This window comes from Zootoca vivipara, chromosome 10, assembly GCF_963506605.1.
Source record: "Zootoca vivipara chromosome 10, rZooViv1.1, whole genome shotgun sequence".
NCBI lineage: Eukaryota > Metazoa > Chordata > Lepidosauria > Squamata > Lacertidae > Zootoca > Zootoca vivipara.
Genome location: NC_083285.1, coordinates 54,921,375 through 54,948,913, shown reverse-complemented (window position 1 = coordinate 54,948,913; position 27,539 = coordinate 54,921,375). Strand labels below are relative to the sequence as shown.

Sequence of the window (27,539 nt, the reverse complement as noted above, 5' to 3'; positions counted from 1 at the left end):
ATTAAGTTCTTAACCAGAGGTACCATTGTACCCCTTAATTGGGTAAGGTGCTCAAGAAGATGACAGCAGTCACTGATAATCACTGAAACTGATTATATTGGCCCATTTCTGGTTTAGGCCCAATTTTAAGATAGACTCAGTCTTGGTCACCCTAATGGATGACTAGCAGGAGTGCAATCTTCTTGTTCTTGTTTGATTTCTCAAGTAACTTTTGATACCATTAACCATGGTATCTTCTTCAATTGTCTCAATGAATAGCAGGCAATATTAGTGGTTCTGCTACTACCTACAGAACAGCATTTGGGGATTATGTGTTTGCCCCTTTGCAGTTGTGTGGTAGAACACTACAGGGCACCATCTTATTCCAAGTGCTCTTTAATATCTATATGAAACTTCCGGGAGTGGTCATTAGGAGATTTGGGGCACCATGTCATGCCTCAGGAGAGATTGTGAACTGAATACAATGGTGAACTGGATGAGGACCAACAAACAGAATGAATCCTGGTGAAGGAGAGAATCGATGGGTGAGCAGCTCCCAGGTCTGCTAGTTCACCAGTTCTGGACATAACTGCACCTGTTTCTTTGAAGAAGAAACAGGTGCATAGTTTGGGGGTACTCCTAGATCCATCTGGTGGCAAGGAATGCTTATTGGTATACCAACTATGCACTTTCCTTACTACAGTTTTTATTTATCAATTACTGTAAATTTATAACCTGCCCTTCTGCCTAAAGGAGCCCATGAACAGTCACAGGCAAAAAGGTTAACATTACCCCTGCTAGTTGAAGGGAAATCTAGAGTTTAATATAACAAGTGGGATGGACTTACTCTTCAGCAGGTCTATAAAACATAATGCCCAGAATCTTAATAGATTCCCTGGGGTTACCAACGCGGTCACACCTAGGACACTGGTCACTGCAACATCATCAAGGCAAGGAAGCAATGCTCTTAAAAGGGAAAAGGGCTGACCTACCAAGAGTTGCAAGTGCATTCTTTGACATTAGCCTCTCCCTTAAATTAGCAGCCAGGGTAAAAAGGTGTGGGGTGTGGAGTCTGTCCGACGGGCAGAGAAGGGAGTGGAATGGGTGGTGGTTGCTTAAGGAGCAGACATGGGTGACAGACATTCAGGCAGGCAGGATGTAGGGGAAACTAGTTTGAGATTCAAGGGGTTTTGGGAGTGTAGGGCAACCTCCAGTGGATTAAGTTTGATAACTATAGGTCACATTGAGCTATGCAACCCCTGATTGTTTGGGCTTCCAATAGGTTGTGCTGGTGCCCTTGATGAGTTAACCAGTAGTGACTGCAAATCCACTTTGGCCCAGCCATGTCTTTACCTGCCTGACACCTGATGGGGTGGCCTCACCTAACACACCTCAAAGACCAAATGGAGAGGGCTGGTAGGCCTGATTCAGGGATTGGAGATCTCCCTATCCCAAAAATAGGACATGGGAAAGTGGCTTAGCTTAGAAAGAGTTAGGAGTCACAGAGTTAGAAAGAGTTAGAAAGAGTTAGTCAGTCACTCTGACTGCAAAGGGACAATTATGTTGGTAAATGGATTTTGGCAGACAAGATATGGATGAGTAGCATGCTAGAATTGGATGACAAGGGTCTCTATACTGACCCTTTCCACCAGCAAAATCAGTTATTTTTCTGTGAAGAATTATGTCTGACATTTGCTGAAAGATGGGTGAAAAAGTGTGGAAGAGTTCATCCCAAGGTCAGAACATCTGTTGGAAGAAAGGAATGACACTGATTGCATTGTCTTTAGCTACAAACAGACTGACGACTGACTGTTAAACTAATTAATAAGAAAACTACCAGGTATTCAGAATAGTAGTACAGTAAAAATTTATCAGTATCACTAAAATTGAGAACATCACCAACTTCCTCAGGAAGTTCACCATACTTGCCCAGATTTTGTGTGGTAAAACTCGAGTCACGCATGCTTTATACCAAGGATGTGGGAAGGGGGAAAGCATGTGGAGAAAGAGCAGGAGACCCCAAAAAGCCACACAGGCTCCTACTGCTTCAAGGAATTTAAAAAGGAAATTCAGTATTTCCTTAATCTATCCTATTTTTAAAATCAACGGCAAAAGAGAAAATGAATCACATCCTGACAGCAGCAAAAAAAAGAGTGATGGGTGCCATACCATCTGCCATGATGAAATGGGGGTGGGGTGGGATCCCTAAATATATAATTACATGAGAGAATGAAAAATTATTCCACTGCCATTTAGTCATAGCAAAAAAAAGCAAAAAAAAACCATGGGAACTCTGTTGGGTCAGATTTAGACTGCCATTACAATTCTTTACCTGCCTGATCAGAATGAAGTCTCAATATGCCATTGAGTTCAATGGGGCTTACATCCAGATAAGTGTGTAGAACAGGCACCCCCAAACTTCGGCCCTCCAGATGTTTTGGACTACAATTCCCATCATCCCTGACCACTGGTGCTCTTAGCTAGGGATCATGGAAGTTGTAGGCAAAAACATCTGAAGGGCCGCAGTTTGGGGATGCCTGGTGTAGAAGAATGGGGTCTAAGTTAGTGTTACTGAAATCAATGGGACAAGCTAGTCATCACTTAAGTCCCACTGAGCCACATCACTTTTACCTTTGTCATCACAGCTATATATTTCAACTGCCATAAAACCAAATAAGAGAGGTCATACCCACTTCTTAAGATCCACAAAACTAAATTCAAGAAGGGTTTTTTGGTTGTTGTTTTTTTAATTCTTCCCTTGGAAATATGTTGCAACAACATTTATAGAGTTGCTACACTTTGATTCACATCATTCCAGTTCTCCCTACTTTACCAAGTATACATAGCGTTTAGTTACAAGACTGCTACGTAAAGTAGCTGAAACACAATAACCTCTGCCCTCCTAACAATATATTTAGAAAAGACTAGGTGGCCCTGCCACGCTTTGCTGTAGCTAATCCCTGTGACTGCCACCACCCAGTGTCGATCCATGACGTAGCACGCCCCCTCTTCCCCCCACCTGTGACTGGCCCCACCGTGTTCTGACCAATCCCGTCTCCTCCTCTCCACAATCCCCACCCAGACGAGTCAGTACCTCCATTCGGCCTAGTCTGTAAAGCAGGCGTCCCCAAACTGCGGCCCTCCAGGTGTTTTGGCCTACAACTCCCATGATCCCTAGTTAACAGGACCAGTGGTCGGGGAAGATGGGAACTGTAGTCCAAAACATCTGGAGGGCCGAAGTTTGGGGATGCCTGCTGTAAAGGCTTCGGCCTAGTATGTAAACGGCAGCCGAGGTGCTGTTGAGAGGGAAGGTTCTTTCCCCAGCATGCACTTTTGGGTTAATTGTGTGTTCTGTAACATGAGGTTTTTGGGGTTTTATGTGGCGTAGGTGTGACATCTGTCTTAGCAAACTTTATAAGATTAATCTCACGGTAGCATGGGACATTGTGTGCAAATTTGAACGCTATCGGTCAAGCGGTTTTGGTGAAAAGTGGAAACACACCCACATGCCGTTTTTACATTTTTATATATAGAGAGAAGAATAACATGGAAGTACAGTCAGACATGGAACTGTCAACCCTGGCAGAGGTGTTAGGGAGTGAGAGGATAAAGTTCCTGCACAGAAATGCAAGTATGACCTTTGCAATGCATACCACTTATTTAAATTCCAGGGTATGGTAACAGGTCCTTTAAAATGTCCTTCCAAATCCCAGTATCCACAGACCATAGAAAACAACTCTGAATGTCAGAACTACAGGTGGTGTCACAACATTTTTAAAAAAAATAAGCCACCCTTGTAGTTTCCCAGAGAAAGCAGATTCATGATATACAGTATTCTTCAACTGTTGATATGAGGAAGCAGATGGATTGGGAACTGCCTGTGTGCTGATAGATGTTCTACACATAAACTCACCACTGTAAGACAATGATAGGGACCAAATATATACCTCCAGGCCTCTCTGTCTGGTCCTCAGAACGCACAAGGCCATGTCCACTTATGACTTGTTCTTTGTCCTCCTTTAGAGTAGCAGAAATGTGACCTGAAACTAGCATAATACCTCTTGTTACCCCTGACACAAGGCCCTTTGGCTGAAAGAAAACAGCACTCTGCTCTAAGACTTACAGAGCCATTTTCCCTCAAAACTTAGCTCATTTTTCTCTGCAAAATAGCTTAACCTTCAATAAATTATCAGATTAAAACATCCCACAAAGCTTTCTATTTTCCCTCATGAGAAGAAATCAGAAGCTATCTCACTTGTCTAAACCTTTACCAAATACTTACTGTATTTACTAGTTATAGGTAGCAAAGATGTTCAGGGACTGTTGTAGGTGGGAACTTTTAATCTTTAGAAAGAGACTTGTGAGCAAACAGGCAAGAACAATAATAACAACAAAATGTTAGTGACCCCATCAGCATTTTCCAAAGTATATACACGAGTAGCCAACATGGTGCCCTCCAGATATTGTCAGACTACAACCCCCATCAGCCCCAAGCAGCATAGTCAATTATCAGGAATGAATGGGTATTGTAGTCCAACAACTAGAGGACACTACACTGGTTACCCCTATTACTGTATATTCCTGTGTATAAGACTACTTTTTAACCCAGGAAAATCTTCTCAAATCTTCGTCTTATACGCCGGGTCGTATTTCTTATACGGCGAGTATATCCCAAACTCTATATTTTAACCGGAAAAGTTGGGGGTCGTCTTATATGCCCAGTTGTCTTATATGCCGGAATATACGGTATATGCTTTTAAACCTGGAGCAGTTGCTGCGGGCATCATGCAGTAGCTTCTTTCAATGCTCCATTCAAATGCATGCATAATTCCCACTTTTAAAAGCCACACTACTTGCAAGCAACATGATTTTCTTCAGCTCTCCCCAGATTTCCCACTTCTTCACACACACTTCACTGGTTTATGCTATGCAACTGGGATAAGTTTTCTAAGGAAACAAAATCAAATCATTAGAATCAGAGCTGGTAAAGGAGCAGTCTCCAGTCAAAAGCTCATCTCAGATGCAAACTACAGGAAACAAACAAAGCTGCCTTATACACCTGATCTATCTAGATCAGTATTGTCTACATGGACTAGCAGTGGTCCCCTTGGATTTCAGATGGTGATATTGATGTGTGCTGCTGTGGATTGAACCTGGAGCACCACTCTACATGAAAACCAGATGCTCTAACACTAAGCTACCATCCTATTTAGGTAGCCCTAGCCCCATTGCACACCCAACATTTCTGGATTATACATGAGGATCAATTGTGGATAGCACTGGCCTAAATTACAGAGTTTGTGCAAGGATTAAATCCTCATCCCCTCAAAGAGCATCACAATATACAATCAGTCTTGTGCTCATTATTCAAACATTCTGTGCACCTCCTGGAGTGGAGCTAGGTACACATTTCCTTCAGCTTTGGATAACATGCAAGCCTTAAATCAGCCTTTGCCAATGTGATGCCCTCCAGATGTTTTGGACAACTCCCGTTGGCCTCAGCCAGCCCAGCAGGTGAAGGTTGACTTATACTGTACTATCCATCAGATGTTAGGTACATGAACTTAGGGTAGTTAATGATGCTTGGAAAATGGATTCTGACTTTCCTAACTCCTGAAACTGGTATTTGCTTGCTCTCAGGATGTGCACAAAAATACCATCTTAATTATGCCACTGTCAGCTTGTTCTTAAACACAATCAGGCAAGGCGTATTCAAACTAGACCTGTCACTTGATTCTTCTTTCCAGAGGCATTCTTGCTTCTTACTCACTATTTAAAAAAATGGATTGCTGTGGGTGGAGAAGTCAAGTCTGTGTTGTGTAATGGATGAACATGCCTAAAAGCACATCCCTGCAAAGCAACAACCAGACAAAAATAACAAAATACCAAAACCAGTACAGGAGAGGCTATCAGTGCATGGACGTTTATCCATTCCTAGCAGATACAAACAGAATGAACAGCATAATACTACCGGTAATATACCAAAAATTACATTTAGGATGAGCAACACCAATGACATTATGACAAGGGAGGGAGGAAATAAGCCACCCCTCCCTGTACTGACAGGAGGACTCTGTACATGGGTTTCTCTGGCTCCCAAAGTCCAGAATATAACAGTTTTGCCCATTTATTATCTTTTTTTTAAAAAAAAAATGTGTTTGTTGCTGTAGATGACTTTTTAACACCATGCTATTATTATTTTATTCATTATTTTATTTAAAAAAAATTACCACCTCTAATATTTTTTGCACTCTAGACTTCAGCCTCTAGAAATGTTTAGGCACCACAGTTTCTTCCATCATGAATAATCAAAACTAGTAATGTTCTTATGTTCTCTACAAGATACAATCAATATATCTTTACAGAAAAATGGATTTGTTGTAAAAATATTTATGGCTTCATCACTCAAAAGGGAGGGGGGAATCATATCAGACCAACAGTTAAAACATCTTGAAATTTAAATTTAAAAATGTTATGCGCTATACAAAAATCATTTTTTGTTCAGCACACCATTAACAAAGCAATAAAATATCAAAATGTTGTTTGACAAAGGAAACACACTATATTTTTTCCTAAAAACTATTCTAAATAGTTAATTTATACCAGAGAAACATGCTATATTGAAAACATCAAACTCAAATTGTGCAAAATCAAAGTGTTGAAATCTCTTTTGAGATTGCACTGACTATAATTCTGCTTCATTTTAAAATGGCTCATTTAAAATACTCAGAAACAGTTCATGTACAGCACAAAAATGATCTCAAGTGACAAGTTATGCCAAATTCGAGGCAATACTTCTTAAACAGTATTATATGATGATTAGGACAAACCCTGCAGACTACACACTTTCCTAACTAAGGGTGAATATTTCTAAATATGTGAAACTTGCACATACTGAGGAAGGTTAATAATTCATCTAGCCAATCCATTTTCAATGGCAACAACTCATATACATCAAAACAGATCTTTCCCAACCCATCTGAGAATTTTTAAAACAAACTGAAGATACTAGGGATCATCAACCCCAACCCCTGCAAGGAAATGCCATCTATTTCTGCTACCTCCACAGCATGAGCCCCATCCCATTATATTTGATGGAATTACCAGAACAAGGCAGAGTTTCACAATCCAATCAGAGTAAAAGACAAAATGGAATTATGAAAGATAAACTACTGTTTAAAACACTTGCTCATCTTATGCATGGGCTTCAGAAAATATTTTATTAGTACACCGTTCCAGTAAAGGATAAATTTGCCACCACACCAGAGATTTCTGATTTTCAGGTCCTGTACCTAGATGCATTGCATGCCAAATTCCTCAAGCAGGCTGCTTTCTTGCCATTCTTGCAATGCTTTGAACCATCAGCCCGCTCTAGGAAACGAAAATCGAGCACCTTGTTACACTAATGGACTGCCAGCCACAGAAAAAGATGATGATCGCATCCACCCCAAGGTTAACAGTTGCTAACATGAGGCAGCGAATAAGAGAAACGGTTACGAGACTACATGATCCATTGTGGATTTATCAAGCCACCTATCGAAGAGTAGCATCAGCTGTCAGGATGTGCAAAAGGGCTGCAGCGCCGGGCGAGAAGCCGCAACAATAGGTGCGCCCATGTCCGCAAATCCGTTTTGCTATCCTCCCCCTAACAAAAGAAAAAATTATTTCACAGGCTGTTGCCGACAGGGCTGAGCCGAGTGTGCAGGTGGGGCTCGTCCACCTCCCCCTGGCTGCCGCCTCCTGCTAACGGGGTGGGGTCGAGGGAAAGGCCACGGTTCTGAGCAAGACAGGGAGCCTCGGCAGAGCCAGTTTAGGTGGGAGTGGAAACCGGGGAAGAGGAGGAATCCTGGATGGAGCACCTTTTCCCGGAACGTGGATGCCCGGCTCATGTGGAGAGGACGGGCCTCTCCCGCTTCCGTGGAACAGCTGATAGGCCCCGGGTCAAGGGGTGCCAACTATGACCACACGCCCGGCAGAGGCAGGCCCCACCCGACCCTCCCCCTTCCCTCAGAGACACAGACCCTCGCCCTAAAGTCGCCGCCGTCCTCCTCTCGACCACCGTCGGCTTCACTCCACACACACACAGGCCCAGTTCTCTGACCTGCCTCCGGGTCGGCTGAGCGTCCCTGCTACTGTCTGTCAGCTGTGGCGGCGGCACCAAGCAAGCTGGTCTTCCTCCGCCCGCTGCTCCCCTCACGGCTTGCGCTTCGGCTCCTCCTCACCCGAGCGAGCAGCTCCCCGCCCGCGCCCCCGGCGCGAGGCGAAAACCAAGCCCCGCCCCTCCCCTGGCGCGAGCCCTGCCTCCCCTCTCTCTTCGCCGGCGCGCGCGACACGCTTAAGACCTCTCCTTCCCTCACACGCCCGCCCCGCCCGCCTCACGCGACCATCGATGGGATCGATCGATTCACTCGTACTACACCCAGCATGCTCCGCTTACAAGCCTTCCCACTCGCCTCGCCTCCTCCCTCCCTCCCTCCGCCCGCCAACCACCACCAGCTCACCCGCTCACGACCCTCTTCTTGGCCCCTCCGCTCTCCGTAGCACTTCGTGTTCCCTGCCAGCCCTTCGGAAGCCAATCGCGTTATTCGTGCGGCGGTCCCTCCCCCTGACCAATAGGCGTTCGCCTGCTGAATATCGTCCCCGCCTCCCCTCGCCAATCCACGCCGCCTTCTGCCAGACACGTCCCAGATTCCTGGTCTGCCCCCCTGTCTCCCTCTCGCCGCCGCCACACACCACTGGCGGGGCCGCTCCAATTCTGACTCGCGCGGGCTCGCTACGTAGAGGCTCCTCCCACGGGCTCAGGGCGAGGTATTGCGCAAGCGCACCCGCCGCGGGCGGGAAGTTTGCCTTAGTTCGCTTGCCGTAGCGGCCTCCCTGACTGAAGAGTTGGCGCTGGGAGGAGGTTCTGTTTTGGCTGCCGTTGCCCGCCATTCACGTGCAGGTAACTGGAGGGCGGAAGTCGCCAGTTTACACAAAGGGGGGGGGGGAGGTTCATTGCGCGTCTTTGCCCTTCCCGGCCCCGCGTAAAAGGCTCTCTCTCGTCCCTGTATTTCTATCTTCGACGCCCAAAATGGTAACGCCGCGTTGGTCAGGGCGAACCTTCGTTGGGGTTTCCGAGAGGAAAATCGTCTCACGGGGCCCCGGGAAATGTGTCCTCTGTGATGGTGGGGTCGATTAATATTCGGCTCCGCTGCGAGTTTGTGGGGTAGGGGGCTTAAGAGGTAACCCTGCTCTGCAGCGCAAATCCTCAGAGTCTCTTGCAAGTCAGTGCAAATACGTTTTTTAAAAAATTATATATTCATTTACAACCCGCCTTTTCTCCCCTGACAGGGACTCAAAGCGGCTTGCAGATAACACAGGAACAGTTAAAAACATTGGGGGAGGGAAATCATTTAAAAAAACAATTAAGCATTATTATAATTAAAGTTCCTCCCCTCTAGCGAAGTTTACAACAATGATTAACAAACATATGCAACTCAGCCTTATAAATCAATGTTAAAAACACAGATCTATAACACACTCTCTCTCTAATTTAAAAGTAGGTTTGTGGTAGGGAGAATGTCCAGAGTTATATATGGTTGCAACCATTATGAAATTATCTCAGCTATGTGTTTATGCATAATGCAGTGGTTTGACTTCACCCCTAGAGGCACACTCCATTGTCTCTCCAGACAGACAGATGCCAACAACTATGCATTTACCGTAGCTGAAGCCTCCCAAGAGGGAATTATGTAATCTTAATTATTCTCATAGCTAGTTTGTAGTATTCCTACTACTTCAGTTTATGGTAGTATATTATTATTTGGTTTGTTTAACTCCATTTAGCAGTGGTTAGTTAGAATACTGGATATGTTATCTGAGCATGCTTGGCAATGAGTGTGAGATGAGTTGATGTATGAGTGGTTTTTGTCACTCCCAGACTGATGTAGCGAAGAGGTCTGCATCTGGCCCATTGCCCTCACATTCCATGGGTTTCTGCTGGCTACCTCTGCTGGAGATGTTGTGGGCATAGGAGCCAACTCCTAGGGGCTGAGGTCCCTTTGACACTCCCCCAACAAAATATTTGAGGGGGCTAGCCCCCCAAGTGGATAGCCATTGCCATTCAAATGGTGTGTGTTCACAATGCCTTGTGATCAATTATGTGGGGTGGGGCTTACCTGCTCCCCCATATTTTATTCAAGTTTGCACCCTTGGTTGTGAGTGATAGCTTATGCATATTGTTTTTTGGGGGGCGGGGACATTGGAACACCCCTCAAAAGGGTGACTTCCCTACCAGCAGTGGGGTGGAAGATGGTGAACCACAGTGGATTGAGGGTTTCAATTGTTCTGTTAGTCTCATACCTTATCATGCAAAAGATTCACCACATTAGCCAAACCTACAGCCAAAGGTTAGAAAAGCACTGCAAGTGCCAGAAGTGAACCAAGTCATGAGCTATGGCAGGGGTGTCAAACTCAAATTCATCAGGGGCCGCATCAGCAGTTTGGTCACCCTCAAAGGGCCGGTTGTATCTGTAGTACTATGTGTCCACTCTTTATTATCATAAATTATTGTCACTGCATTCAATTATTACTGTTTTTTTGTAATAATGTCAGTAATAACTAGCTCTGAAAGCAGAAACATAGTCAGAATAATGGCAAGTAGATATTCAAATGTACAATTATTGTACAATTTATTGAAAAATGATTTTTGGTAACTGCACTGGGTGGTGGAGGCTCGCTAGGGTTTCATGCAGGAGCTTTGCAGAGCTAATGGTACCTGGAGATGCTGGGGTCCTTCTGCATGCAGGACAGATGTTCTGCCAGTGAGCCACCACCCTTCACCAAAGGGACTGGCTGAGGTTGACTCACTGGAGCTGCTCTGGTTCCAGAGGAAAGAGGGGAGAGAAAGAAGAGTAGGAAAGAAGGAAGGGAATAAAGAAGGAAAGAAAAAGAAAGAGGGAGAGAAGGCGGAAAGGGAGAAAGAAGGAAGTAGAGAGGGAAAGAAAGAATAAGATTGAGGGAGAGGAAGAAAGATGGGAAGGAAGGAAGGAAGGAAGGAAGGAAGGAAGGAAGGAAGGAAGGAAAGAGGGAGCAGGAGGGAGAGAGGAAGGAAAGAGGGGAGAGAAGGAAAGAAAAAGAAAGAGGGAGAGAAGACGGAAAGGGAGAAAGAAGGAGGGAAGTAGAGAGGGAAAGAAAGAATAAGAATGAGGGAGAGGAAGAAAGATGGGAAGGACGGAAGGAAGAAAGGAAGGAAGGAAGAAAAGGGAGTGGGAGGGAGAGAGGAAGGAAGGAAGGAAAGAGGGGAGAGAAAGAAGAGTAGGAAAGAAGGAAGGGAATAAAGAAGGAAAGAAAAAGAAAGAGGGAGAGAAGACGGAAAGGGAGAAAGAAGGAAGGAAGTAGAGAGGGAAAGAAAGAATAAGAATGAGGGAGAGGAAGAAAGATGGGAAGGACGGAAGGAAGGAAGAAAGAAAGAAAGAAAGAAAAGAGGGAGCAGGAGGGAGAGAGGAAGGAAAGAGGGGAGAGAAAGAAGAGTAGGAAAGAAAGAAGGGAATAAAGAAGGAAAGAAAAAGAAAGATGGAGAGAAGACAGAGATAAAGAAAGAAGGAAGGAGAGGGAAAGAAAGAATAAGAACGAGAGAGAGGAAGAAAGAAAGGGAAGGGGGGGTCGCCGCCTTGATTCAGCGCCAGAAAAGAGTGCGAAGGGACCCAGGGGCAAAAAGCATTTCCCGTGCAGCGTGAGGCAGCGGGTGTCTGTTTTAGGAGACGTGCGTAAAGCCTCAGGGTTGCACATTCATGAGGCTGAGCCGCTGCTGAGCTCACGTTTATGAGGCTGAGCCACGGCAGGAGGAGGAGGAGCTGAGGCAAGAGGAGGAGGAGGAGGCTTGCCGGGTTGGTTGGCGAGCCTCTGGGACGCAGCAGTGCTCTGTAGCACTTTGAATCCTCCTCCTCCTCCACGCGGCGCTGCTGGGTGCTTTGTCTGTGCTTCAGCAGCAGCCGTTTCCAGGCGCCGAGCCATGGCAGGAGGAGGAGGATTCAAAGTGCTACAGAGCACTGCTGCGTCACAGAGGCTCGGGACTCTCCGTGCGGCGCTGCTGGGCGCTGACCCGGCAAGCTGCCTCCTCCTTCTCCTGCTGTGGCTCGGGGCGCTCCACGCAGCGCCTTTCTAACCCCCCCCCAGGCCCCAGCTGTTTGTCGGCGCTTTGTCGGCGCGGCACTTCAGCAGCAAGGTCCCGCTGCTGGGTCCCGCTGGCTGGGGCGCTCGGAGGGCCACATGACGAGGTCTGGCGGGCCGGATTTGGCCCCCGGGCCTTGTGTTTGACACCCGTGAGCTATGGGGAAAAGAGAACACTGCTTTTCAGTTAATGACTTCAGCACTGCCTTTGTTTAAAATAATGCTATGGTTATCCCATAAGTAATATAACTGATGGCTTCTGCTTTTAAGAGTACCATGTTTCCCGTTAGACTGATGACTTCTGAAATAATGACTACAGGAAATGCAAGTGTAAAGATACTGCACTCCATCATAAATTTTCAGCCAACAACTTTTATTAGTCAGTTCTGGGAAATGACCCAAGTGATTATTCAAGGAGCTTTTAAATTCTCATCAATAGGAAATCCTCAGCTAAATTTTTCTTATTGCAGATTATATTTATTTAACACAGCTAGCTGGCCCTGCACGCGTTGCTGTGTGTTAGTCTGTGAAATGGAGGGTAATAGCCCCCCTTCAGATCCCCCTGAGCCTCAGAGTCCCCCTGAGTCGAGGCAAGATACTGTGGAGAGGGCAGGTTTCATCCCTCTGTCTCCCCCCACCCTGTTCTGACCCATCCCTGCCCTCTATTCGCCCCCCCCCCCCCGCATCCCCCCCCAGGCAGGCCCCTACCTCCACTTGGCCTGGAAAGCGGCCTAGTCTGTCTGATAATGGCCGCCTTGGTGGTTTCAGTTGCTTGGTTGATGATGTCTTTTGGTTTGTGGGTGTGGCTTAGATTTCACAGAAAGGGAGGGGGTGGAGGAGGGTATTACGCCACTCGAGGGCGCTGTTTGACTTGGTGGAAAACCAGGTCTATACCTGCCCAGGTGTGTGATTTGAGGGATTTTTGTCCCCAACAACGCTCGGGGAGTGGCCTGGATTGTTGTGTCAAAATTTCAAGCGGTTACGAAGAAAAGTGGAAAACGCAGTTTCACGATTTTTACATTTATATATATATAGATTGTATACCTATTTTCCTTATATCAAAGCATTTTGCATAAGAATAAAAACATCTAGCAACATAATATAGAAGTATAACAACAATTCAGATTTGGTAAGCTTCATGGAAAATTTCCACAGCCTACCAATAAAATCTTCAACCCCCAGGTCATCATATTAATCTTAGGTGCCAACCCATAGATAAGCATTTTGTTCGACTTTACAGTACTTTGATTGCAAGGCACCTTGGGAAAAGGTGCACTACATATTTTAAATAAATAAATAAAACATGTTCAGTATGCCAACACATAGTTTTGATCTATCTTTGGGATTTCTTCCAGACTTGTGGGTGATTGCAGAGAAACTCCTCCTTGTTGCCGATTGTTTCACTTGCTGTAATGGGAATATGAGTAAGGCTTTATCTAATGATTATAGCCAACATAGGGATTTATGAGGATAGTTACTCCACAAAGCAAGCTGTGATTGTGTCAGCGCACTGAACTGAAGCTGGAAGCTCACTGGTTACCTCTGCAGTTTCTGTTTAATATTTTGTAACCCATAGGTCCTCATCAGCAGTTTTCCCATAGGGCTGCTTTGAGACGGAAGTGAAGCATGACAGGCCAGGATCTCAGCCATTTACAATTTAAAGTGGCGGGTCATCAACCTCTTTTGCCACTAACTGAATGAATGGGCCAAATTACAGGTGACTCTTGATTTACACAGGGGTTACATTCCAGGGAGGGTGCGTAAATCCAAAAAGCATATACTCAAAACATATTGAGTTCACTTGTGGGTGGGATTGCCAAAACTTTTTTTCCTGGATGGTTGCCTCCTTTTTAATTTTAAAAAAATCTTTTTACCAAGCATGGAAACCTGAATGCACACAAGATACAAGTTACTTATAATGATAATTCTGAATGGGAAAATTTTGTAGTCAAATTAACACCTTACCTGTATTTCTGTCCTTTAATATGGTAAAAAGTTTTGACAAAAAGCATAGGTGGTCTATGTAAAGTTGTTGCATTTGGAATAATAAAGCTTGGAGAATGCTTTAAAAGTGTACATTTTGTAGTAAAAACAAAAAACTAAGGAAGTGGGCTTGACGTTTCCAAAATTAAAAATGCTAGCACATTCTAATGATAGTTGTGATGTGTCACTGATGAGAGGAAAATGCTGGTGTTTAAGAGTCTTGTACCCTGAGTCTTTTCATGTTTAAAGTAGATAACCTTTGCTGATTCTTGAAAACTTGAGCATATATGCCTGTTACAGTCGCACACACACTAGCGCAGAGGTTTTGACTGTTTTCAACCAAAAGACTGCATTCCTTCATGGGTAACCTTCCATTGGAGTACAGAGCTAAAGCCACACAGATCCACTGAAATGAACTCATTTACATACTTTTCACCTCCAGTTCACACAAATTCAGGATAATTCTGCCTTGATAGCCACTGAAAAAGGGAGTTCTCTCCGTGCACAGTGTGAAAACACAGCAAGCTGCTGATGGAGGAAGAGAACACTTTCTAACTCTGTCGTGAGCTGAACTCTAACCATGCCACTCTTCCCTCACTGCACAATTATTTCCTGCTGAGCAGTGCAGGCATATGAGGTTACAGACTTTCCAAGATCCCCCACAGCTAAACATCAGAAACTGCTAAGCAGCAGAGGATGCAGAGCTGCATTGGAGTTGGAGCTGAGAAGAGGGACAGGATCTAAGAGGAGATGGTAACAAGATGGAAAGACAAGTTTCAAGAGTATCCCTGAGTATTTATCTCTTTATATATGCTCTCATATATACATTCTTATATTCACATCTCATGTAGAAGTGAATAGCTGTCATTTACTCCTTACTCCTATTTAGACACGTAAAGAACACTTGGGGGGGGATGTAAGAGCAAAACATGCTACTGAGTATCCTGTCCTGCCTACTCACAATGGAGTACATTGTCTTTAATATGATTATTAAAAATTTGGTAAATAACTTTCTATTTTGATCAGATATATTGACGTTCCTATTACTTTCTTTTAGGAATGTCTGGAACAGAATTGACAAGAAATGGAATCAGCAGCAGCAATGCTAGCTCCAGTATGTGGTTTGGACAGGTCAGTTTACCATCACTTTCAGATTTGTGTGAGATTTTCTGGTGGGGCTTCAATGCAAAATCTACTATGGATAACGGCCCAGTTGAGACATAATGGGAAACCATGGCTTCAAAGTATGTGAGTGAATCTCCACAAACCTTGCTTTTTTATGCTTCTTACCCTGGGCATGGAGAAGGGGTTAGATGCTACTGCTTTTAAATAAACCACAGTTCCCTGTTACATCCAAACTTGGGGAACTGTAGTTTGTTTAAGCTCTACATAGCAGAAGAAACATGGATCAAATCCAAAATATGGTACAAAGCCATCTTTATGAAAAGATCCCAATGTGTTTTGAATGTAAAAAGTACTCCTTTTTAGAGCAGAAAGCAGATTTTTTTTTATATAAAAAACATTTCCCTAGAGAGGAGCTGGAAATCCAAAATCTGTTGGGATAATCTTAATATTTCTTTGCACTCATTTTGCTGCTGTTTATCTCACACTACAACACAAGAGTTATTACTATTTAATTCAGTTGGTGTTTGGTTACAAGGGTTGGGAAAATATATACCAGCTGAGATTTCTTTCTGATTTGGCTGAATTATACTTGAGTGCTCAGAGGGGAACTTGGGGGAACTCATGCAACAGAGTAGTTACCATTTTTAAACAATTCATGGTATTATCATAATGAAGGAGCTACCCTGGGAGGTACAATATTTCCTTTTGGATATAGCTTTCAGAGTATAACTAGATTAAAAGTTCTTGTGGGGGATGGGATTGATTGAACTAAATCAGTTGCAAGAAAGTGGGGAGAAATTAGTTATGATTATATTAGATCTTTCCATGACTGTGTGTGTGGTTTGCTTAAGTGTCAGTATACAGCAGATGAGTACCAGGCCGTCCAGGCTGCCCTGCGACAGAGATTGGGCCCAGAATACATCAGTAGCCGGCAAGCTGGAGGAGGACAGAAGGTACAAAAGTGTGTACACAGTTTTTATTTACTAGATATTGCCTATTGGTAGTGCATATTTTCCCGAATCCTTCTGGGCAGCAGTTTCCTATGCCTTTGTTTTCTCAGGAGGAGCACCATAGCAGGGTTATCTACAACTGGTGCTTGCTGAATGCTCCAATCTGCCAAGTCAGAGGCAAATTTGGCATCCACAGAGGTATCAGCATTTGTTAACGATAGTACTTTCTGGCTCTCCAGTTTGGAGAGGTGGACAGCCCTGGCTTTCGTCAAAGCGGCTCTTCCATTGCTGGCTAGGGATTTAGAGAAATAAGCGCAATACAGGGCAGACCTGGGGTATAGGATTCTTTTCACATGTAATAGCCTTTATAATTTCAAAACAAATGTGCTGAAAATCTGGTGTGCCATGCTACTGAATCATAAACCCTAGAATTTTGAACATGATGCTGAATGCTTCCTTGCCCATCTCCCTTGCAAATGCTCCATACCACTGCCTTGTGCAAGCATTCTCCAGCTGAAAATTTAATAAATTCTTATCAATTTAATATCTCAAACTCTGAACAATTAATTTTAATTTGATTTTGGTTAGATGTTTGGTTCTGTAATGTGGAACACGCTTATAAATACTAGGTGCTGATATATTGGGTGTACAATCTGTGTTCTAATTTTCTTTTGATATGATGATTCTTAGTCTGACACAGTACATGGAAGCCATGTTGCAAGTAGATGTAGATTCTGCAATAATTTAATGAGATTAGGACTCTGACCAAGAAGGATTTTTGTCACTTTTGTCCCTTCTTTCTGCTTTCAGGTTTGCTACATTGAAGGGCACAGAGTCATCAGTCTGGCCAATGAAATGTTTGGCTACAATGGCTGGGCTCATTCTGTCACTCAGCAGAATGTCGGTAAGAACCAATTTTAAGCTTCTTCCAGCTGCTTCGTGCTGCAGGTTCTATATGTGATCATAATGTTCTTGTGCAAAAGACTATCCTAACAGAGTGAAACAATAAGCAGCTGGGTGCAAATAATGGCATTGTTCCACTCAAGGAAGTTTTTGATCCAGCAGCAGCTTTCATGAATAGAAAGTGGAGAAGGCATCTTTTTCACTGATTCCTTCTTTGGCTCCTGCCTTCCTCAAAAATCTGCTCTGGAGGAGTTATGTGGGAAGTGGCATAAATGGGAACCCCCAAAGAGTTATGTGGGAAGTGGCATAAATGGGAACTGGTGAGAAGCTTGTGCCCTGCCCCATTCATGCATGGAATCGTCTGCTAGATCAGAGTTTTCCATGAACAAAACAACTCTGCTAGATGCAACACAATGTGATTATGAGTTTCCAGATCTTGAGAAAGGATGCTTCTCACATGCCACCTGGAAGCAGAATTTTCCATGGCAGTTAGAGAGGCACAGCATGAGTTGGCCTGGGGTAACCTTTGATAACATATTAAAGTGGTTTCCCCCTAAATTTAAGTTACATAGTGAATACATATAGAAAAAAGAATCGTAGCCCCAGCGGTTAACAGTTTTCATTAAATAAATAAATAAAATTAGGTGAAAACTGCAATCCTGTACAGACGGGGGAAACGTCCCCTAAGATTATGGCTGCAGCTGTCTCATCCTCAAAAGATCTGTTGTGTTGAGGGAGGACTTTTGTGGCCTAGCAACAGGAGGTTGAATGGAAAAGGCAGAAGGGAGACACTTAAGCCTTTCAGCTCAGTAACAACAACTGGAAGAATAGAACCCCCATCTCAAAAACTTCATCTAGATTACCTTAAGGATCTGAAATGATACTAGGTAACAAAAAGCTACAGCGCTGTCAGAAAAGCAAAAGGGAGAGAAACCCCAATACTATAAGCTATAAGTTATACTTCATTATAACCTTGCTTTCTGTATGGATAGATTTTCCTGTAAAAAGTATTTCAGAAAAAGATCCAATTTGCACATTCATATTTTGAAACCTATTGTGATCTTATCTGCTTTGCTAATGAATATCTCACTTTTTTTATTCCATCACATATAAAACCTTAATCCCCTCCTAGAAATTGGTAGTGTTCTGTGCGTTTAAAAATAATAATCCTGGAGAATACTCTGATCCTACAAATGTTTAATTATCGATTCTCAGCACATATTCAGTTTGTCAAGAGGATAGAGTCATAGAGATTTACAAAATAAAGACCGGTTCCTTGGGAAGCTGATTCTGTTATCTTGAATGTGATTCAGAATATCAGAAGCTGAAATTCCTCATATCCTCATAGAATATAACTACTAATGAAATTGTTTGATTTAAAAATATTTTTAAAAGTTGATGGGAAACATTATGACTTTATTAATGCAGTCTAAAACTGCATTACTATTTTCTGCAGCTGCATCACACTGCTGCCTCATGTGACTCTCTGTCCATTTGGGGTTTTTGTTTCCACCGCCTCCCCCAAATGCAGGACTTAGCATTTGCCTCTGTTGAATTTCATCTTGTAAGAATGGGGAGCTGGGCCAAAGCTATCAAGTTCATTCTGAATTTTACTCCTGTTTACTAAGGCATTAGTGACCTCTCCCAGTTTATGTCTTCTGCAAATAGATTAGCATTCCCTCCACACCTTCATTTAAATCATTGATCAAATGTTGAAGAGTCCCAGGACAGAGCCCTACATCACCTCACTCAAATCATTCATCCAGTTTGATGAGAAGCCATTGATGAACACCCTTCTGAGTATGGCTTCCAACCAGCTCTGAATCCGGCATTATTTATCAGTACACCTTCAACAAGTCTGCTAATAAAACATCATGATGAGCTTTGTCAAATGCTTTGCTGAAATAAAAATAAGTGGGTTCCACAGCATCACAGCATTCCCACAATTCGCTAAGGTCAATCATGATATCCAGTAATGTCTTAAGGGGAATTTTCAGGTCCATGTAATCTTTTATCTGAACATTATCCTCACAAGCCTCTAGTTAAGAAACCAACATTCTGCTTGGGAAATATCTCTATCCTTTCTGGTTAATTTCTTTGACAAACATTTGCATCCATGCCAACGGTGTTACGACCATATTGTAAATTCCCTATATTTTCTCCTACATCTCTTTTTACGACTGCCTAGCTACCAGTGCACAGTAATGATAGGCAGACCAATCCGGCTCCCTATGTTAGAGTAAATGGTTTTTGTTTGTTTGTTTCTTCTTCACAGATTTTGTGGATCTTAATAATGGCAAGTTCTACGTGGGGGTCTGTGCCTTTGTGAAAGTCCAACTTAAGGTAAATGGGGTGGGGAGATATCTTGATGGTGCTGGTTTTTCAGAGCCATGAAAGTAAAACGAACAGTATGCAAAAGGTACATAACAATATGACTGTTGGTGTTACTTCCTGTCGGACAAAAATGCATATTTATTGGACCTGTTACTGGTCAAAACACACATCTGTTTTTTAAGATGAAATAAGATACTGTAGGAATAAATCCTGACTTGCGTATTTGCTTTTAAACAGTGACAAGTCTTAAACTGCAATGCATGTATCCAAATGCTTTTGGTTTCCATTTTTTAGGCTGTATCTGGCAGCAGATTAGAATAGTTTGAACTAGCATAATAATTCAGGTTAGATTGACACTTGAGTCCCTGCAGACTCCAGAAAAACAGAATGTACTGGAGTGCCTGTTTAAGCTGCTTTTGCCACAAAGCAAGGTTCATTAGGATGACTATAGTCAAATCCAAATGGCCATTTTGTTCTTCTTGCGTATCCTTAAATTGCAGGATGGCTCATACCATGAAGATGTTGGCTATGGAGTAAGTGAAGGCTTGAAGTCTAAGGCTTTGTCCCTAGAAAAAGCAAGGAAGGAAGCTGTTACAGATGGACTGAAGAGGGCACTGAAGTAAGTGGCTATCAACAGAAGACATTTTGCTAGCCCGAAAGCAATGAAAAGGGGGAACTGTGTTCTAAAAGACGACCGACTCTCATCCTTTCTCAGGTGCTTTGGTAATGCTCTTGGGAATTGCATCCTGGACAAAGACTACTTGCGATCAGTGAATAAGCTTCCTCGCCAGGTATGTTACTTGGGACTTTCAAAAACTAGAATTCTGCAGTAATGGGTAAAGGTAAAGGACCCCTGTCAGTTAAGTCCAGTTGCAAACGACTCTGGGGTTGCAGCGCTCATCTCGCTTTACTGGCTGAGGGATCCGACGTTTGTCCACAGATAGTTTTTCTGGGTCATGTAGCCTGCATGACGAAACCAGAGCAGTGCATGGAAACGCCGTTTACCTTCCCGCCGAAGCAGTACCTATTTATCTACTTGCACTTCGTGCTTTCGAACTGCTAGGTTGGCAGGAGCTGGGACCAAGCAACGGGAGCTCACCCCATCACGGGGATTCGAACTGCCGACTTTCCAATCAGCAGGCCTTAGGCTTAGTGGTTTAGACCACAGCGCTGAATTCTGCTTTGAGTATAGATAATACAGACAAGAAAGGCTCCATTCTTTATTCTGCCATGCAGCAGTAAGTTCTTCTTGAATAGGTAATTTCATTCCCTGGATATTCCAGCTGAAAATTCTTCTGATTTTTTTCTGACGCACCATATGTGTGTCTTTACTTCCACTTTTTCTAATTCAAAATTCTCAATAATTTTTTTGTGTGCGTTTGTTTTCAGTTCTTTTTTATATAGGGCTGTAGCCCCCATCTTCTTGTAATTCTCATTGCACCGTTTCTCCCCTCAGAGTGATCTCTTTCTAAAGTAACTAGCTTGCAGCATTGTTACATTATTTTCTTAAGCCTGTTTTCACAAGGACGAATGGCTAACGAATGAATCCGAGCTCCGTTTGGGCTGGGGATAGAGGGGGCTTGGATTGGTTGCATGTGCCCCTTTGCCAACCACCGCCTTCAGAATAGTACCAGCATTACTCCGCTGGTACAGAGCAGAATGGAATTCCTCCTGGTGGCAGCCAGCACAAAACCCTTAATGGGGTGTGGTGGTACTTAGCCATCCCTGGATACATTGGGTTCTAGGGCCAGCCCTGCTGCCATCCCACAACAGCATTGGGCTTGACCCCCACCTGCTGCCCTAGCTGCTGTGCCCAAGAGGTTTGCAGGTGCAGTAGTAGCCCTACCAGTCTATAAAGCCTTACTGGTTTGGATTGCTCTCTAAACCATTCAATTAAATCTATCTGAGATGTTACAAATTGTTACATCCTTTTTTCAGAAAAAGGTCCTTCTCTTGCCTCGAAACAGCTTCATCTCCAGTCATCATTACTAATTGGACTCTTCTACAACCACCCCACCCCAATGAATCATCATTTAAGATGCTGCATTCTGGTCGACCCATCCTTCACACATCTACAGTATTCCTTACTGACTGCAGCCCATAGTGTGTCACCTAAATTGGCACTCTGTCAAAGAGGGCAGAGTATGCTCTTGACTGTGCTGAATTGAAAGCTGCAGATAGGCAGAAATGTTCATGTTTACTGATTTCTACAGCACTCCCCGGCTGTTAATCTGTAGTTTTCTTCATCCGTTCTTTCTCCGTCTGTTTTAAAATTAACACCTAGGCTGCTTTAAGAGGGGGGGGGGAATCTACGTCACTGAAAATTGCAAGGAAACAAAGCTGATCCACAAAGTACATGTTGACAGAGTTGGTGTTGGTTACTAAACATGAGGATGATGATGATGCTATTTATTTATTTATTTATTTGTACCCCACCCATCTGGCTGGGTTTCCCCAGCCACTCTGGGCGGCTTCCAACAAAGATTAAAAATACATTAAAATGTCACACATTAAAAACTTCCCTAAACAGGGCTGCCTTCAGTTGTCTTCTAATACCCACATTGGTTGAGTTCACAGCACCAGGCCAAAACTTGGTTGTGAACAGGCAAAGTGTTCCAGGAAAGCAATTTGTCTCCTGGGCAACATGACAGATGAGTCTGTGAAATGTTTCCATTACATTCTGAAGTTTTGTAGCTACTGAAAGGCTGTTTGTTTTATTCCTGTTACTAGATGCCCCCAGATTTTGATTTGAGCAATGCTAAAAGACAGGATTTTGAGCCTGCTATAGAAAAGGCAAGATACAATAGCTGCTTGAAGAAGACAAGCGAAGACCACCAGCAGTTTTCTACAGCGACTCCTGTCAAAACTGAGCAGTTAGAATCTTCTTTGAGTACTGCTGAACAAGATCAGCAAAGCAGGTTGGAGATCTAATACACTAGATACGTAAGCTTATACAGTAAACCCGCAATTTATGCACATTTAACTTGTGCCCATTCAGCTTTACTCGCTTGGCAAAAATAAATAAAAGCAATGAAAAAGAGTGGCTGGCTGGCCGGGGCAAAAAAGACTGGTAATCTCACCCACCATTTAACCCAGTGTGTTTTGACTCCTTGGAACCTGACCTCTGCTTAGATTGCGAACTTACTGTAGTCTTAATTGCTAATGCTTTGTATAAAAAGGTAAAGGGACCCCTGACCATTAGGTCCAGTCGTGACCAACTCTGGGGTTGCGCGCTCATCTCGCATTATTGGCCGAGGGAGCCAGCGTATAGCTTCCAGGTCATGTGGCCAGCATGACAAAGCCGCTTCTGGGTTATGCTTTGTATATTCTGGGTTATGCTTTGTATATTCTGTAGCAAAAAATGGAGAATTTTGCTTACCTTCATGAATTCTAGTTTTTTGCCAGACAGTAGTCCATGATACTGAGATTCTTTCCTCCCTGTCCACCGGGAGGCAGGCTCTTTTCCCTAGAAGAACACATTTGGTTGGGCTAGGAAATGCTTCCCACTTCCTTCCTCAAACCAGACCCTGACAACACAGTGAGAATAAGAGAAGCACACTGGCACCCAACCCATGACCTAATTTCCATGCCAGAATCCAGACCTGAAGAAACCTGGCAAGTAAGGAAAATAATCTTTAACGGAGGTGTGCAATTTTTTCTGTTCTTCCAACTTGTCACCATCCAGTGGTCTCTAACCCAGGAGCTTAACAAAGCAGTGCTCCAAATGCCCAGGGAGGGAGGGAGATCAGGATTCTTGCTAGCAGCATACATTGAAGCACCCTTTTACTAAAGGCTGCATCTACAGATGCAAAAACTTAAATTCTGTGCAGGGATGAACAGGTGGCTTCTCTATGCAGCACACTGGAGACTCAAATAGCCCATGAAGTAGCATATTCTTTGAAGAAATGCAGCAGGGTACCAGGTCTGTGCAACTATCTAGTACTCGGGAGCCAAGCCAGCTTCTGTATCCTTGCTCAGGAAATAAAGACTTTGGCTTGTACGGAGTTGAAGTTTACTTCCAGATGTTGCAATCTGCAGTCTAAATGAAGGTGGTCCTTGACACACCAAGGGAGACAGCCACCAGTTCTTTCTGCCTCTACCTGCAATGAAACTCTTGAGTAGGATTTTGCCATGGTGGGTTAGGAGGCCTCCCCTATGAATGAGGCCTGCTATGAGTACAAGAATTCTGGTACATGCAGGTATGTTACAGGTAGGTAGCCGTGTTGGTCTGAGTCGAAGCAAAATAAAAAAATTCCTTCAGTAGCACCTTAAAGACCAACTAAGTTTATATTTTGGTATGAGCTTTCGTGTGCATGCACACTTCTTCAGATACACCTGATGGACTTCCATTTCATGCGGCTCAATGTGGTGCCTTCCATAGTTCTAGTTACAGGTAGGTAGCCGTGTTGGTCTGAAGAAGTGTGCATGCACACGAAAGCTCATACCAAAATATAAACTTAGTTGGTCTTTAAGGTGCTACTGAAGGAATTTTTTTATTATGCAGGTATGTGTTCCTGAGAGCAATGGAAGTAATAAACTTTTCTTCAGATACACAACTGCTCAGGGTTCCTTTCAGTACAACCTGCAGACCACAAGTTTAATCACAACTCTTTTCCCTGAACAATTTTTTAGAAGTCAGGGCAGACTATAAACTAGTGTTCATTCACTGAGATGGCAGGAGAAAGACTGGCTTGTGAGAAGTACTTCCTAGTATAACCTTAGGCCAAGTCTTCTAGGATAAAGCCTTCCTTTATGGATTGCTTTATGGACCACTGGATGCATTCAAGTAGACAGAATAGGAAATCTGAGGCAAGGGAAGGTCTGTAGCTGAATAAATTATGCAGATTACGTGTGAATGTAGTTACACAGCCCTGGGTTATTGCCATATATGCTGAAGTGTCACCCACCCCCAGTTATATTGTCTACTCTGAGCAAGTGTGGTTATGAAATGGGGGTTTAGTCCTGTATTCTCTTGTAGTGAGGTCTTGCTGAGTGATGCAACATACTACCGGAAGTTGCGGCAGAAACAACTTCAGCAGCAGTTCAGACAGCAGATGCAGAAGAAACAGCAAATCCAGTCCACTACTCCAGTTTGTGAACCTAGAGATCAAGGTAAAATGCTAGTAAAATGCAGCATCCGCTGCACTGCAAAGAAGCTCAGAATGGGCAGATGAAGCGCCTAAGTAACAGGGCTAATTCTTTCCTGCCATGTTAACTGTGTCACTGTAAGAGCTGAAAGTGAGATATTAAACAAGTGTGTTTTCCCTGGATATGACTCTTTAAAGAGGTCAAAATGAGGGCTTAACCCAAACTTTAATCTGCTGCTGCTGCTTTGACTAGCATCTGAGGAGGGGGAGGGGTTACTTTTTTGAAACGATATCATTTGACTGGTTTTGTGTCCCATTAATTTTTATGCAGTGCTGCATTTTTAGAGATTGAATTTTCCTGGCTAAATAAATGGCAGCAGAAACTTTTCTGTCCCATATTGCTGAATGTGTTAAAGAAGATATTTCCTTCCAGTGCTGGTGTCAATTTTTGTTTGTCAAGTAGTTACATCTCACTTCATTTAGCATTGTGAAAAAGGCACCTATTATTGAAGGTTTCATAAAATGTAGATATAATTATTTAATGCATCAGTTAAAACAAAAAATATATATAATCAGCAGACCTAATATATTTTTGAAATAGTGCCTTGACCCAACCTGTAAAAGTAAGTAGCAATATTAATAAAACCCATTAATAAGGTGATTGTCAGATTAGGGACTTGTTTTAATGTTGGTGTTTGTAAGCCCAATTCATCTGTAAGGCCCAACTAAGATGGCAGAACAGTGCAGCAGTCAGATTTGTGAGGGAGATGGGGAGAGCAGCTGGTATATCAGTCTGGGTCCAGGCTGGGTTAGAGCATATTAATAAGAACACCTATACAGTATGTTGTTATTAATAGTTGGAATAACCATCTTTCTCCATATTGAGCTAAATTCAGATATGTTGGCATTCCTTGGATGAAATGGAAATCAATAGCTTATTCATGCTGGGTCATTTAGGCAAGTCCTTTTTTGTCCCTATGATGTGGGACAATTCTTGTGAAGAATATTATTTGTTCCATTATCGATAAAGCCCAAACCATCACTATCCTGTCTCTCCCCCACCCCCATCAGCCTAGGAAGACAGCTTATGCATTATTTCTATGCAAATAATCTAAATCCAGAAAAATTTGTACTCTTCCACTAATCTCAGTCATATTAAGCTTCTCTTTTATCTTGTCCAGAAGCATGTGCTCTTCCTGCTATTAAGCATAGCACTTCAGCACAGCTGGAACCCGCTGTGGAAGAGGAGTTCCTTGCAGGTGGGTGAGGGTTGTTGGTTCTTTTAGGTATTTTATACCATATTTTCAGGGAAACATGCTATTAATATGGGTCGCAAATAAGAATCTCAGGGCCGTGGGTTTGAGTCCCATGTTGGGCAAAAGATTCCTGCACTGTCAGGGGTTGGACTAGATGACCCTTGTAGTCCCTTCCTATGATGGTTCAGTTACAACAGCCAAGTCTTTAAAGCCTGCTCAAAAGCAGAAAACAAAGTGCACCACCTCTGGGAGGAGATCCATGGTGACAGGTCTGCCACTGAAAACCCCCATCTCTTGTGCTCACCAGACTTGAAGTCTTTACCAGCAAATCTGCAGGAAGAGCCTCTGCAGTTTATCTTACTAACTGGTCCCAAGTCGTTTACAGCTTTAAACATAATAACCACTTTAGCTCCCCAAATGCAGTAGGAACCAGTCCAGCTGATATAGTCAAGTTGGCTCCCATGAACAACCAGTAGCCACATTTCTGTAAGAACTACAGCTTCCAAAAACAGGCCCACGCAGTGTGTATTTTAGTAAGTCTTGCTGTAACTTAATGACTATGGCTGGTTCACACTCTTGCAGCATTTCAGGCAACAGTTAGTGCAGGACAAAGATTCTCCTTCCCCCATACCACCACCTGAGAGAAGAAACAGATGGAGGCCCTTTGCAAGGCAAAATCAGTGGGCACAGGAGGAATAAGTGCCCCCCTGTGTTCTTATGATTGCAAAACTCAAGCTTGGGATTTCGTGTTTGCTGACACAATGTCTAGTTCCACCGTTAGTTTTAGTCCAGTAGCAGTCAAGACATGGAACGGAAAGGTCAGCAGCTGACCCTTCACTGTTAATGTTCAATTTGTTCCAGATGACCCTGAGCTTTGGGACTTATCTTTGGAGGCCACTGACCTCAGTGTTACCAATCACAGCACGGCAGCTGCGCCAGCCCAACACCCAGGCACACCTCGTGGGCAGTATGACATTATGACACGCAGCAGAACGCCACAAAAAATAAATAACCAGAGGCCCTGTGCAAAACCTGCCCTGCAGCATCCCTCTACTAGCCCTCGACCTCACATACCAGGTAAGTTTAAGAGGTGGAGAAGCAAATGTAGACAGCAGCAAAAACTGGGTAATATAGGGTGGTGGTTTGTAGACAATGGGGCAAGCATGTATATCTATTTTAGCTTAGCACACTCATATTGCAAATCATCTAAGCTACCTCTGAATCTTGTGGTGCCCAACAATGAGCAGTCAGATTTCTTGCTATACTTTTTTGGTGCTTTCGGTCTCAAAGCCTCCAATAATTCTGCAACTTGCGTCGAAGTAAAGGTGTTTTAAGATGCAGTTCTAAGTTCAGGCTTTGCGCACTTTACAGAGAAATGGTCTCTTGAAGAGAGAGAACAAAAGTAGGTAATATCTCAGTTGTGTAAGAGACTTGTAAAGAAAGTTCTCCTAGAAACAATTGTTTCCTGTTTTAGCTGAGTGCAGCCCATACAGAAGGAGCCAAGGGATAAAGAAGAGAAGGCTGGAGCCTGCATAGCGGAAGGTGAATGACTTGACTGTGGTGCTTTATCTGTTCAGGTTTCAGAATGCAATTTGCACTCAGAAGTTTCAGAATGGAGACTATTCAGACCTCACTATATCAGGCACTAAACAGGGAAAAGGTTGTGCTCATGATTTTTCAGAATTTGAAAGTTTAAAACATTGCTTTCCATCAACTGTATCTCCAGAAAAGAATACCAGTATTTTATCCCATTAAGATTAACAGATGAAATT

At 43.4% G+C, this 27,539-nt stretch overlaps 2 protein-coding genes across 22 annotated transcripts in view; one reads left to right on the top strand and one right to left on the bottom strand.

Annotated features, from left to right (window-relative positions):
- The window catches only part of ERC1 (ELKS/RAB6-interacting/CAST family member 1), a 176,044-nt gene extending 167,459 nt beyond the window's left edge, over nucleotides 1-8,585 (bottom strand). For 4 of the 16 annotated variants that reach the window (XM_035127945.2, XM_035127949.2, XM_060279990.1 and 1 more), the window contains exon 1: nucleotides 8,081-8,299. The gene's annotated coding sequence lies outside the window, so the exon portion shown is untranslated. The other 12 variants (XM_035127941.2, XM_060279994.1, XM_035127943.2 and 9 more) reach the window with 10 other exon arrangements.
- Nucleotides 8,586-8,713: 128 nt separating this feature from the next.
- RAD52 (RAD52 homolog, DNA repair protein) overlaps nucleotides 8,714-27,539 on the top strand; it is a 34,758-nt gene continuing 15,932 nt past the window's right edge. The window contains exons 1-13 of one of the 6 annotated variants that reach the window (XM_035127442.2): nucleotides 8,714-8,920; nucleotides 13,706-13,846; nucleotides 15,170-15,243; nucleotides 16,089-16,190; nucleotides 16,998-17,091; nucleotides 19,366-19,433; nucleotides 19,925-20,043; nucleotides 20,140-20,215; nucleotides 22,155-22,342; nucleotides 24,403-24,536; nucleotides 25,693-25,770; nucleotides 26,629-26,844; nucleotides 27,242-27,309. In XM_035127442.2, the coding sequence (XP_034983333.1) occupies nucleotides 13,831-13,846; nucleotides 15,170-15,243; nucleotides 16,089-16,190; nucleotides 16,998-17,091; nucleotides 19,366-19,433; nucleotides 19,925-20,043; nucleotides 20,140-20,215; nucleotides 22,155-22,342; nucleotides 24,403-24,536; nucleotides 25,693-25,770; nucleotides 26,629-26,844; nucleotides 27,242-27,303 (1,227 nt within the window). In that variant the 5' untranslated portion in view covers nucleotides 8,714-8,920; nucleotides 13,706-13,830 and the 3' untranslated portion in view covers nucleotides 27,304-27,309. Of the gene's footprint in view, nucleotides 8,921-13,179; nucleotides 13,847-15,169; nucleotides 15,244-16,088; nucleotides 16,199-16,997; nucleotides 17,092-19,365; nucleotides 19,434-19,924; nucleotides 20,044-20,139; nucleotides 20,216-22,154; nucleotides 22,343-24,402; nucleotides 24,537-25,692; nucleotides 25,771-26,628; nucleotides 27,162-27,241; nucleotides 27,310-27,539 lie in introns of those variants that run through there. The other 5 variants (XM_035127438.2, XM_060279982.1, XM_035127439.2 and 2 more) reach the window with 5 other exon arrangements.